The sequence below is a fragment of the Chelmon rostratus genome, chromosome 11 (assembly GCF_017976325.1).
Source record: "Chelmon rostratus isolate fCheRos1 chromosome 11, fCheRos1.pri, whole genome shotgun sequence".
Taxonomy (NCBI): Eukaryota; Metazoa; Chordata; class Actinopteri; order Chaetodontiformes; family Chaetodontidae; genus Chelmon; species Chelmon rostratus.
In genome coordinates this window covers 12,234,598-12,246,994 of record NC_055668.1, presented here as the reverse complement: position 1 = coordinate 12,246,994, position 12,397 = coordinate 12,234,598, and the positions used below count along the sequence as shown (strand labels likewise).

At 41.2% G+C, this 12,397-nt stretch overlaps 2 protein-coding genes across 2 annotated transcripts; one reads left to right on the top strand and one right to left on the bottom strand.

The window, feature by feature from the left end:
- Positions 1-1,354: 1,354 nt before the first annotated feature.
- On the bottom strand, positions 1,355-6,360 carry klhl31 (kelch-like family member 31). The gene is made up of 3 exons (XM_041947557.1): positions 6,311-6,360; positions 4,208-5,413; positions 1,355-4,111 (listed from the first exon to the last, which is right to left on the bottom strand). Exons 2-3 carry the CDS (start codon positions 5,380-5,382, stop codon positions 3,379-3,381), a joined length of 1,908 nt encoding a protein of 635 aa, XP_041803491.1. The 5' UTR covers positions 5,383-5,413; positions 6,311-6,360; the 3' UTR covers positions 1,355-3,378.
- A 1,103-nt stretch (positions 6,361-7,463) lies between these two features.
- On the top strand, positions 7,464-12,397 carry eloal (elongin A, like). Its single transcript, XM_041947558.1, has 11 exons — positions 7,464-7,541; positions 8,323-8,379; positions 8,476-8,588; positions 8,692-9,658; positions 9,746-9,845; positions 9,924-10,091; positions 10,184-10,281; positions 10,990-11,170; positions 11,350-11,464; positions 12,017-12,123; positions 12,336-12,397. The coding sequence occupies exons 1-11, from the start codon at positions 7,464-7,466 to the stop codon at positions 12,395-12,397; spliced, it is 2,046 nt and encodes a 681-aa protein (XP_041803492.1).

The following is a 12,397-nucleotide window of genomic DNA, read 5'->3' as shown; positions in this document are numbered from 1 at the left end:
TACTTCAGGCACGGCAGGCACAGACCCATGAATCTAGCTAAACAGCCTTTACTAGTTAGGGCATTTTAGAACACCTCACATTTCCTACTTTGCAACAGTGAGCACCTGATACTTTTTTCTTGTTGTGTTTGTGCACTACATTTGAGAGGTTGGAACCAAAGAATGTTTGACATTTTTGCTTAATTACATTTTCTTATTTATCAGAACAGTTTTTGGGTAATTATCTATCATTTCACTCATCAATTAATCAACCAGTTATTTCAGCATTAGTTGTATGCAAGTGTCCACTCTTGCATCAGACACGTAAGATTAGGCTTAAGCTTCATAGACACAGTTGAGAATTGGAGAACAGGGAGGTAAATGCATCACTTTAAGAAAATGGTGAGTGGCTAACTCTTTGTTTGATCAAATCTGCCACCACAAGGAATTTGCTCTTTGTAGGTCCAGGGCATTCATCTCTGTAAAATCAAATCAGTGTGCGAAAAAAGCACAGCTGTTCATACAACAAAAGACAATTTAATTAATTTAGGGCACAGCTAGTTTGTAAGCACTTCATATCAATTTGTTTGAACCTGCTTCTTTCTTTCTTTTGATTTTTTGGTTTTGTTTTGTTTTCTCAATTTGATTTCTTGTCACTGGCTAGCCCTACTCTAAAACATAAAATGGAAACTCTTGCTTACCAGAAAATTATAACACAAAATCATGGCAGTACAAAGCAGCCATGTGCTATTTTTTGCCATTACAAATGTATTTACTATCTTTTCTTATCATTTCTGGACCACGGGACAAAAATGAATGAGTCATGTTTACGACTTAGGTGTGGGTAATCACTTTATCAGGAGCAACATCAGAAAGGAAAAAATCCAGTTGTAATAATGACACAGCACTCTTTGTTGTTGTTTTTTTAAGAACATGCATGGCTGGATTAAACATGTCTGTAGGTCATTAAACTGCACTGACATCTGTATCATCAGATACCAGACCAGACCTGGTACTATTGTAGACTCAGCATGATCACAGCAGAGTGGGGCAGGGACATTGAGACAAGCGGTAATCTTGAGATAACGAAATGTTTCATTTGAGTTCACCAGAACTATTCAGTTCAGGAGAGCTGCTCTAGGAAGACAAAATGTCCAAAATGAGTGCGGGGTGTAAAATGTATTGTTGGTCTTAAACACAGTGATCAGGAGTTAATTAAGTTCAAACTTAAATAAAACTCTTGTAGGGCTATTTTATTTAAGAGTTTAACATTAATCTGATTCCATGTGGGCAGACGTGGACTGATTAGGTCTGACTAACAGATGGCAGCTGTCTTCACATTTTGTTTAAAAGAATGTGTGTGACATGTCCTCCGATCCCTACCCACTTCAGATCCATGAGAAAAACAAGGACAAGAATGCACATGCAGGAATCTTTCATGTGAAATAATCAAAACAGAAATGTTGAGAAATGGGCTTTTCAGGTCCTTTAATCACTTCACAGTAAAGGCTACAATGACATCTCTGCCCTTATAACAATTCCTTTAATTTAACAAATGGTATGTTTGGCTAACAGAATAACCTTGACTGTTACGTAAGTTAGCACATGAATCCGGTGGTGAATATGAGATGTTTAATTCTTTTGGTCTAATGGACAAGAGAGCACCAAAACAGATGTATTGTGCATGATGCAATAGCCCTTTTATGTGTTAATTTAGCTCATGTTACATGCCTGAAGGGCTGTTTCCTCACTCTCACAGTATAAAGTATGTTTACAATGTCATTGAGAAGGCTCTAACCCTCCTCACATTGCTGAAATGTTTGTGGTTTGAAAGTCTTACGTTTAATTAGAGTCAGACTTAAGATTACTCAATGAATGCAAATGATCTTACATAATTCTATTTCTGATTTCAGAATTTGGATATACAAACAACCAAGTTATCTCCCCTAATTTTGTAAATACTTACATTTGTGTGAACATGTGCAAAAAAAATTATGAGCCTTGGCTGGACGTATGCAGTGTTTATACCCTCTGACACCACTGATGTTGGATTAAAGACAGGAAGTCAAAAGTGCATACCTCATCATTCAAACATGACATCATCACTTGTTGTTCCTGGTCCACAAATATTTGGGTGAACACTATGCAAATCTGTTGAAACTAAATCCTTCCACTGCTGTTTTCAGAACATGAGGACACTTTTCATCCCATCAAGCCATACATTAATGTTAACTGTATGTCTAACTTAACTTTAATTGCGACTATAGAGTAAAAGACACATTAAAAAGGGCAAATAGATATGAACTGGAAATGAAAACAGCAAAATAATTCTGCGTGCTTTTAGATTTTTTCTTTAAAAGACACACAAAATTAACAAAAGAAAATGATTATAAATAAATGACCATGGCTCAGAGTTGCTTACACTTCATCTCTGTTTAATTTAAAAACAAACAAAAAATTAAAGGACATGAGCAGTCAGGGAATTCATGAGAATTGACCTCCAGGAAAGCTCAGGCTGACAACGTCATTCCCCAAGTTCTATTTTTGTTATTATTTTTTACAAAATAGCTTGTTTCTGTCACATCTAAACCCATTCAACCCACATCATTCCCAACAGAATCCTGATAGTGTTTGCGAAAATCACACAACATACCACACAAGTCCACTGAATACTGTACATGAGAAACATGTAGAGAAACTGCAGCCTGTAGTGTGTTTTGTTCACACAAATCACAAGCACCTACTCCTGGTAGGTGGTGCCGACAGTTACTCCAGCTCCAGCTTATTGCCGCTCAATATTCTGTTCAAGTATCTGAGAATCACAGAAGCTATAGCCCTGAAGACTTTCACAAAATCCTTCAATATTAAAAACTGTGTTATTAATTACTGTGTCATCTGTATTACTAATCTGATGGCACTGGGTAAAAACAGCTTTGTCACAAATTAATCTCAATAACAGCATTGATTTAGCTTTTTTATACCTTTCATTTGAGTTTTGAATAACATTACCTTTGCTATAGAAAAAGCGTTAATGAAATTATCCCAACTCAATTGGCCCCAAAGGTCTAAAAATGATAAAGTTGGTTATTGCTGTGTCCAGTTTGTCTCCATCAAAAACATCATCTTTCTGAATTTTTCTTTAAAATGCTATCACTGGCTTCAATTTGCTTTCTTTCTAATGTAATTTCTAATGTATGTAGCTTTTTTTTTTTGCAAATCTCGAAAGAACATGTTCCCAAATTTACGATGCTTGCATTTAATTCATTTTTACTCATCTTAACTGATCGTTTTAGCCCTGCAAAGGGGGACTAATGGTTGAGTTTAGAACCAAGATTTATGCAACAGAAAAGCTGGAGAGCTTTAGACATGTATACTACATCATTAATATCATCTAAACCCTTATATACTGACTGGTGCAGAAGATACTGAACTGGCTCTGGACTCTCGTGTTTTCCGTGTGGGTATGGTGACGACACAGCATGAAATGCCGACTGTAGCTTCTGGCAATTCATCATCCTCAGTCCATTCATTGAGGTCAGGGTTGTAAACCTGAATGCATTTCTTGTACTTCTTCTCGCCCTCGTTCCAGCCTCCGAGGAGATAGACCTTGTTGTTCGAAATGGAAATACCGGCTGTGCTAACCCCTGTGCGAAGAGGCGCACAGTAGCTCCACTGGCCATTGTGAGGGTTGTAAGATTCGACAGCGAGGACATCCACCCTCTCCCCACGACCTCCCAGCTGACTGCCACCGATGACGTAGGCCCGGTCTCCCACGGTGGCAGCGCAGTGCCAGCCTCGAGGTGTGCTCAAACTGCTCTTATCCTGCCAGGTGTCAGTGGAGGGGTCATACGAGCACACAGCCCTGGAGTAGGCGTTGTTGATGTAACCTCCTGATACAAGGATCTTGCCATCGATGAGGGAGCTGGCGTGACAGCAGCGGGGCACCTCCATGGGAGCTTTCATCTGCCACTGGTTGGAGGAGGGCACATAGCACTCCAACGAGGCCTGAACACCATCAGTGTTTCGCCCGCCGATGGCAAACAGGAGGCCGTTGAAGGTGTTAAGGCTAAAGTGGGTGCGCTTCTGGATCATGTTGCTCAAGTGAATCCAAGTGTTGAAGCGGGGGTCATATCTAAAGAATGTGAGGAGGGAAGGGGAGGGATATACAGTTATTGGCTAATTCCACACAAACTAATTTGACAAATCAGACGTCACAATTGGCTCTTACCTGCAGAAGTTGCTAACGGCGTGTTTAGCCTGGTTCCTTGCATCATTCTGGTCCTCACCACCTGCCACATACAGGAAGCCATCCAAGACTGCCACGCACTGATTAAAGCTCTTCGCTGGCATTTCTGTCAACTTATTCCACACGTTATCTGCATCTCTGTAGAGAACGTCTTTGCTGAGAGATTTCTCTGTTAGGGCAGGGCGTCCGCCGACTGTGAGTATCACCTTGAGGCCGCCGCGTACCTTTGTTCTGCGTGACTGGAGGATGTTCTGTTGGTATGGCAGCAGATGGTAGTTCATGGCGTCGACAAGGAGACGGTGGCACTCGGAGTCTTGCATCATTCTAGGCACACTCTGGATGTGATTCACCAAGTCTTGGGCAGAGATAGTGCCAAAGCGGATGTGAGTTAGGAGGTCTGCCGCGTACTTCAACCTCTTCTCATCAAAGTCCAACCATTTCATGGCGATCTGGAAGGCTGTGATCTCGGAAGGAAGCTGCAGGGAATCATCTGAGAGGAAATCGCTGATCTGCTCATAGGTGAGCTTCAGGAACTGCTCCATCTCAGAAAACTCGATGAAGTTCTCGCGCATGAACTTCTGAGCGGCTTCCTTGGTTTCTTTCAGGTCATAGGCATCAGCAATGTTGGCCACGTACATGCAATTCTCCACGCTGAGCTCCTGCATGAGGAAATCACTGCACATCTTCACTAAGGTGCCAATCTGCAGCAGCATGGCCGCGGCGATCGTGCTGCCGATGCTGTACAGCGACAGGGTCAGCTTTCCAGAATAAGCATATGTGATTGCTGTGGCGAGGCCAACTGGTGACAGCTCGTTCAGGTCGATCTTCTGGAGGGACGAATCTTTCTTCAAGATGTTTCGGATGTACTCGCTGCAAGAGGCCATGACAACTTTGTGGACATCAAATGACTTCGACTTGGTGGCGACTGTTAGATCACAGAGGAAGCTATCCTGTCTCATGCTGCTCAAACCCTCCAGGAGGTTTGGGGCATACACAGAATCATTGACTTCAGTTGAAATGCAGCTGAAGCCATTTCCTCCCTCTAACAGAGTGTTTAACCCGTTAATCTTGTTGATGGGGCTGTCCTCAACCATTATGGTCATTTCATTTATGTCTCCTTTGCTCTTTTTGGTCATCTTATTTTTCTTGGGTGCCATGGCTGTAGCAGCAGAACACAGCCCAAACCTTCTGAAAATATAGATACAACATGTCAGTCAGATAAAGTTATGTGCCTCAGATCTGGTTTGCTCGTGAAAATATTAGTGACTTGGCTTGAAATGCAGAGGAGTTAAGAACATGCCACACTCACAACATTAAACTACATTAAAATGGCCTGCATTGTTTAATATCTTGAGTAGTACATTTGCATTGCATTTGAGACCCTGTTGTCCTTGTATCATGGCTTTTGTACTGTTTTCTTTGTCCCAAACTAAGCAATAATGTCAGATATGCACATTTAAATGTTCTATCTACTGATTCATACATTTTGGAGTTGCAGAATTTATTTAGACACGACCAGACACTGACACCTTTGAAAACATGCGTGCTACCAGGTGATGGTGGGGCTACTGAGTGCGTCAACATACCCCTCTTTGCATCTGTCACAATTTATCAGCAGTATGTCCAGGAATAGAAACGCTGGACAGCTCACCCATGACGTTCCTTTTATAGACTTTGAGACATGAGGAACAGGCCTCATGTCCTCAGACTGTTTAATTTCAAATTAGGGCAAATATCATTATTTTTTCTCTTTTCTTTATTATATTTAACTGTTTTAAGTTTGTCCTGAATAAGTATGCAACTAACACCAGCCACAGGACAAAATAGTTTCTTAAAAATCCCACTTTTCACATTGTTTACCCACAACTCTAGAAAACTCAAAGCCTACATGGCTATGTGTAAAAAAAATAATTTTACCAAAAGGTCAACAGCTTCAGACAATTTATTTGCCTTCTCAAGCCCAAAATTAGTGAGAAGGGTGCACATTTTCCATCTAAAATGACAAATGTGGAAGCATTAACTGCAGCCAACTGCCTTTTCATTTCTAAAATGACAAACAATCAACCATGGCAAAGCTCCACTTACCTGGGAAATGAAGTTAAGGCTGAGGAAGAAGGAACTTGTGCCTCCAGTTCCTGGAGCAGGAGAGAGAGAGACCAGCAGTCACCCCTCCAGAAAGAGACATGCAGTTAACTCCTCCTCTTGGGGAGTAAGTGCCAATCATGTATTGTGAAATGCATGTGGCAGGGACCATACACCCCCATCCCAACATAGTGTCCCACAATAGCCTCCAATCAGCTGATGTCAACATACTGTGGGGGCTCGACCTACATCCTGACTGGGACGTCACATTGAAAACTTCATTCAGCCATTGATTAGAAAAATTTAATTTGTTCCCAGTGGTGCAAAGAGCATCTTGTTAAAGTATCGACAAAGAGATGCTAAAAAAATTTATTCCACTCAGCTAAATGTATTGTTGGATGTGATCTTATAGACAGTTTAAATGGAAATCAGCATAATTTAATTGGAGAAAATAGATATTTAAGTGTACATAGGACACTCCACTGCATCACCAGCACACTCAATAGTGTTTGTTTTTATGATGTCTTTTGCTATGCTTGTGTTTTATGTTATATCAGAGCCCTGCAGCACTCCCCATAAGAACCCATGGTGACATAGCAAAAAGGTGAACTCCACAGCTTGACAAAGACAAAGACTTTACCCACAACTATGTCCAGCTCATATTTCATGATGGGTTTCTTGGCAGAAGTGATGACTGAAGAAACCTGAATGGCATAAACATTTTGACACACGTTCATTGTTTTGCTCCTGTTTTCATCAACACATTACACAGAGTCATGATCTTGTGAGTCATGGGTCCCTTTGGCTAAAGTCTTGGAAAGGGATGCAGGATTTTTTTAGGAAAAAAACAGGTCATCCAAAATTCAGGTCAAGTCAATATGTCTGATTGTTATATCTGATTTGAAGGATTAGAAATATATTTTATGTCCTTTCAAAGGGCCAGTGGGTCAGAGCTGCAGGTACCCAGAAGACTTAAGGGGCTTCCAAAGAGCCAGTTTATATGTAATTTCGCTCTCTTTCTTAATATGAATTGTTAAATAACCCCCTAAACCACCCACCGCCATCATTTCTGTCATCGGTTCCGCCCATTAAAATCGTGTCATCAAGGGGCGCGCGCTGCCCGGTGTGTGTAGAGGGTTGCACGTGAATCACCGTGATGGCCAGCAGCTCTGATGTGGTGAAGAAGGTCATGCGCTTCAAACTTCAGCTCACAGACACAGCAGAGTCTGCCACGGTAGATACGATGTTCATGCTTTTTTTTTTTTTTTTTAATAGAAGAGCGCAAAACAAACAGGCCAGAGTTGAAGGGCTGCTGCTGCCTGTAGAACAGAAGTTGTTTGCAATAAACTCTCCGATTCGTTAGATGTTTCTGGTGTGTGTATAGAACCGTGCAGCCGGCCATTGCTCTGCAAACGCTAATGCTGTTTCGAAGATTTCCTCTCTTTCATTACGCTCGTCGTGTGTCGTTGATCGTGCGAGGGCAGAGGCTGAGTGAGTGCTGTTTCAGTCATTGACATGTGCGCTGCTGCCACACAGCATCTGAGGCACTTTGCTGTGGGGGTCAGGCTGTTTTAATGGGAGGGTCCTTGCTGCTAAAAGTGGCAACTCCTCCAGCTGTTCAACGCATGGCTACCGTCCATCATCAGCGGAGGTTAGGGCGCTCTGCATGCAGATGGATTTATCATTTGGATTTAAATCTTCAGATTAGATCTGTATGATTTTAAAATTGAATTGGACTGTCAAGTGTACAGCCTGAAAACATCCGGTTCACTTATATAGTGAGACTTTGCAACAGCCAGCATTGGCATTATCCATTTATAGTTTGCAGTAAAAGGAGCAGCCTAGTGGGTGTGTGAGGTTCCCATACATAGCTTCTGCTCTGAATGCACAATCAGCAACTGTGGTAATCCCAAACCAGGACTGCCATATTTGGCATGTTGGGTTTTCTTCAGTTTGTGAAAGCCATGGAAACCATGTTCAATCACATATTGTTAATGTGTTTACTCTCTTTCCAGGTCCTAAAAATTTTGCAGAAACTCAAGGATCTTGATATCACGTTAGACATTCTTGCTGTGAGTCTGTTGGAAAGAATGTATTTTGTGTTGATATATTTAAATATGGATTTTGGATTGTTAAACGTTCTCTGACTGTGTCTGCATGTAAATTAGGAAACTGGAATTGGCAAAACAGTTAACTCGCTTCGCAGACATAAACAGGCTGGAGAATTTGCCAGGTCGCTAGTCAGAAGTTGGAAACAGCTGGTGCCTAAGGAATCCACAAGGTGAAATGTATTCAACTTTTAAGTTTAATTAACAGTATACAATACAATTGCTTGTGCTTATTTTTATGTGTATGTATTTTAGTCTAATTTCTCCTTGATGCAGCCACACAGAAGACGGGGACGCGTCAGAGTGTTTGCCTGTCAAAGACAAACTGGAAGACCAGAAGTGTCCAAATAACAGAAGTTTGACAGTGCATGATTTAAACAATAATTGCTTAACATCTCAAACCAAGAGTCAGAACTCTTCAGATGAGGCCCTCTTCAAAACAGGGGATAGGAAAGCTGATTCAGAGAAACAATGTGAAGGACAGATGAGACATAAAGACCAGAATGAAAATCAAGAAAAACATCAAAAAGAAAACCAGAATCTCTCTCAGAATGATGTCTTGAAAAAGAAAATTGAAATCCAACAGGATGAAATTGACAATTCAGTTGTTTCTGAGGAGAAGAAAAATGATCAGAGTAACAGAAAATCAGGAGAGGGCGGTACTTTGTTTGGAAACAGAAACGTAAAGGACACTCTTGAGAAATTCAGGTGTGATTCCAGAGAAAAAATGAAAAGCAACTCTGACAGTGGAAGATTTGGGTCAGAAAAACAGTCAAATAAGAAATCAAAGGCATTAAAAGAATCAGCAAAGGAAGGCAAAGAATCTTTTTCATTTGAGTCCAGGGACAAATGCTCAAAAACCTTAAAACTGGCCAATGTCAAAGATGATAGATCTTCAGGGCTATTGAGGAGCTCAGAGGCCCAAAACCGAAAACGGGAAAAAACAAGTAAAGAGGAGCACAGCACTTTGAAATACAAAGACGAGTCTGAAAATGAGGGACATCCAAAACACACAAACAAAAAGGCCAAAAGAAAGCATGAAGACAAGGAAAGTGACGGTGACCCAGAGGAGCCCTCCATGTCTTTTGAATCATACTTGAACTATGATGTAGATGTTTTCAAGAGGAAAGAAAGATCTGGAGTGAAGAAGCCTCCCAAAAAAATCAAGACTTCAGTGAAAGATCCAGACATGAAAGCTTGCAAGTCACCTGCGATGTCTAATAATGTTACCTCTGCAAAACAGGTATGTTTGACAATGATCCTAAAAGTTAAGCTTTTCGAGTGCAGGTAATGATTGATTCATATTGACTAATAATCCCACATATTTTAGCAGTTTAAGGAGTCTGTAATGGACCTGTTGAATATTCCTTTACCCGCTGTTCTGCCCGTGTGTGAAAAGGCTTCCAGTGTTGAGTACTTTGAGAGGAAAGGTACTGTATTTCTAACAAATCCAGCTGTATTTTCACAACGCTCATCTCATCCATGACGCCTCTTGTTTCGTCTTAAAGTTGAGAAGGAGTCCGATTTTTGTGACATCTCCGAGGAGTCGGCAGTCTTCACCGGTCAGCGACTTAACAAGAAAATGCAAGTGTACTCTGGTGCCAAGACCATCTTCCTCCCAACCATGATGAGCTTGCACCAACAGTGTATCCGCACACTCCAGAATAACATTAACTGTGAGTAAAAAGCCCACAGAAGCTTTTCGCAGGGCTCTGACCAGTCTGTCAGTTTGTTGGATCTGTATTCAGGTGCAGGGATCTCTTCTCAGTGCTTTATGAAACTGGCGGAGTCCCGTTTGAAATCCTCGAGCCGGTGCTGGAGAGGTGTACGTCGGAGCAGCTGCTACGCATTGAAGAATGCAACCCAGTAAGAATGTAAATATGAGTGAAGTTAGTGCACACTTAGTGGCCACTTTATTGGGTACACCTGCTCAGAACTGCATTCGACCCGTTTAGCTCCAGAGCAGCTGATATTCACAGATACACTAAAGTGCTAAAATTACTGTTTCATCTTACCAATTACCGTTTTTAAAATGACTTCACTGTGACGTGGAACGTTATTGAATGTTCAGCAAATTTCAACAAGTTATAACAACCAGTGATATTCTGCTGCACAACACTATTGCACTGAGCTGTGAAGTGTCTGCCTCTTCTCTGATCCCCTTCACTCACCTAGGCTGTTTGTTTAGTGAAGAGTGAATATCAAGGGAGCGCAGCTTTGAACCACAACCAATCACATCTGGCACCAGTAATCCAATAAGATCATGAGACTTGTATATAATAGTGTTTAGTTTGTCCTGACTCCACTGACATGATTTATATGCAGAGATGTGCCAGTTTTGAAGGAGTTTTGAAAGCTAGTTGTGATAATGAGCAGATTTACCTTCAGTTGCCACTGATTGTATATCAGTTTACTTTGAAATTGCCTTTCTAGGTTTATTAAACCTAAACTTTATGGCTCTTATGTTAAATTTAGAAAAGTTATTGTGGTTATTGTGAAAGATGTGATAAGAGGAGAATTGTGTTTGAGTGTACAAATGTTTATTTGCTGTTAGGCCTGTGATTGTTTCCACAGATCTACATTGGAGTGACGGACCACTTGTGGGGCAAACATTGCCAGAGGGACTTCAAAGACTCCAAACTTCAGGAGTATGAATCATGGAAAGAGATGTACATCAGGCTGTCAAAGGAGAGGGAAATGAAACTCCAAAGACTGACAAAAAGCATTGTCACAGCACATTCTAACAAGCCCAAAGGTGTGTGCTGTATTCTGAACTACTCTTCACTACAGCAGTCTTACATCCATTGTGAAATAAAGTTATAAACAATTGAACATGAAAAAGGAAACATGTTACATACATTGTATACTGGAGGAAAGTTTCGTTTGGTCCTTATAATGTTCTGTACACTGTGACACTTTTTTTTTTTTGTCTAGGTCGGCAGGTGAAGATGGCATTTATTCACACTGTTGCCAAGCCACCGAGAGATGTGCGAATTCAGCAGGAGATTCATGGAACTGCTGTTCAGCAGCCTCCTCAGCTCAGGTGCAGGTGGGTCCCAGCATACTAAATATGGAGAGGTAGTATCTCCAGAGATTTTGTGATTAGCTCCTGCTTTTGTTTTTTTTACTATCTGGCTTGTATATATATTAATTTCAGCTATGTTGTGTTCCTCATTAGAAAGTTCACAAACAAGCCAACAAGCCACTGAGGCGCTGTTTGACGTTTGTCTCTGGCAAAATATTAACGCCTTGTGCTTGCTCTGCTCCTCTGCCACATAAAAGGCCTTAACTACAAAGTGATCACTCAACAACAGTAGCTTAGCAGGGTCATAATCTGTCAGAGACTCGTGATAACAGTGGGTGAAATGCTTTTTGGGTGAGCTTAGTCTAACACAGGAATTGGAGCAATGTGCTGGATAAACTGTTTTATTCTGGTTGGAGACTGCCTTGGGTCCTTTGTCAACTGTCGCCTCGTGGGATGTTGTGCTCACTAGCTGTAGTGTAACACTAACATATGAAGGTAGAAACTTTTTGTCATTTTATGTGCATTGTTTTTGTTTTGTAGATAATTCTGTTGTTTCGTTATGTCTTCAATGATCAGCGTCAAGGTTCAGGACAACAGCTCGAGGCCGGGTTGTAGTGAGCCCAGCAGGTCCGGCAGCACCAGTTCAGGAGCAGGCATTAGTCAAGACCCTCGCAAAAAAACAAGTGAGCTGACAAGAGTATTGTAGATGCAAGGTTGCTATGTTTTCTACAGCTTTCCACATCAGTCAGACTGGCCTGTTCTGATATGTTTTTTTTTCTTTTCTATTAAGTCATTTCCTGATCAGAGCAAAAGCTACTATTTAGATCCTTTCGTAATCCTGATGTCGTACATTATTTTACCTTATCACCTATTTTTTTTCCTGTTGTTCACGCAGGAGTTGCTCCAATGATGGCAAAGTCCCTAAAGGCATTTAAGAAACAGCTGGGACGCAGATAA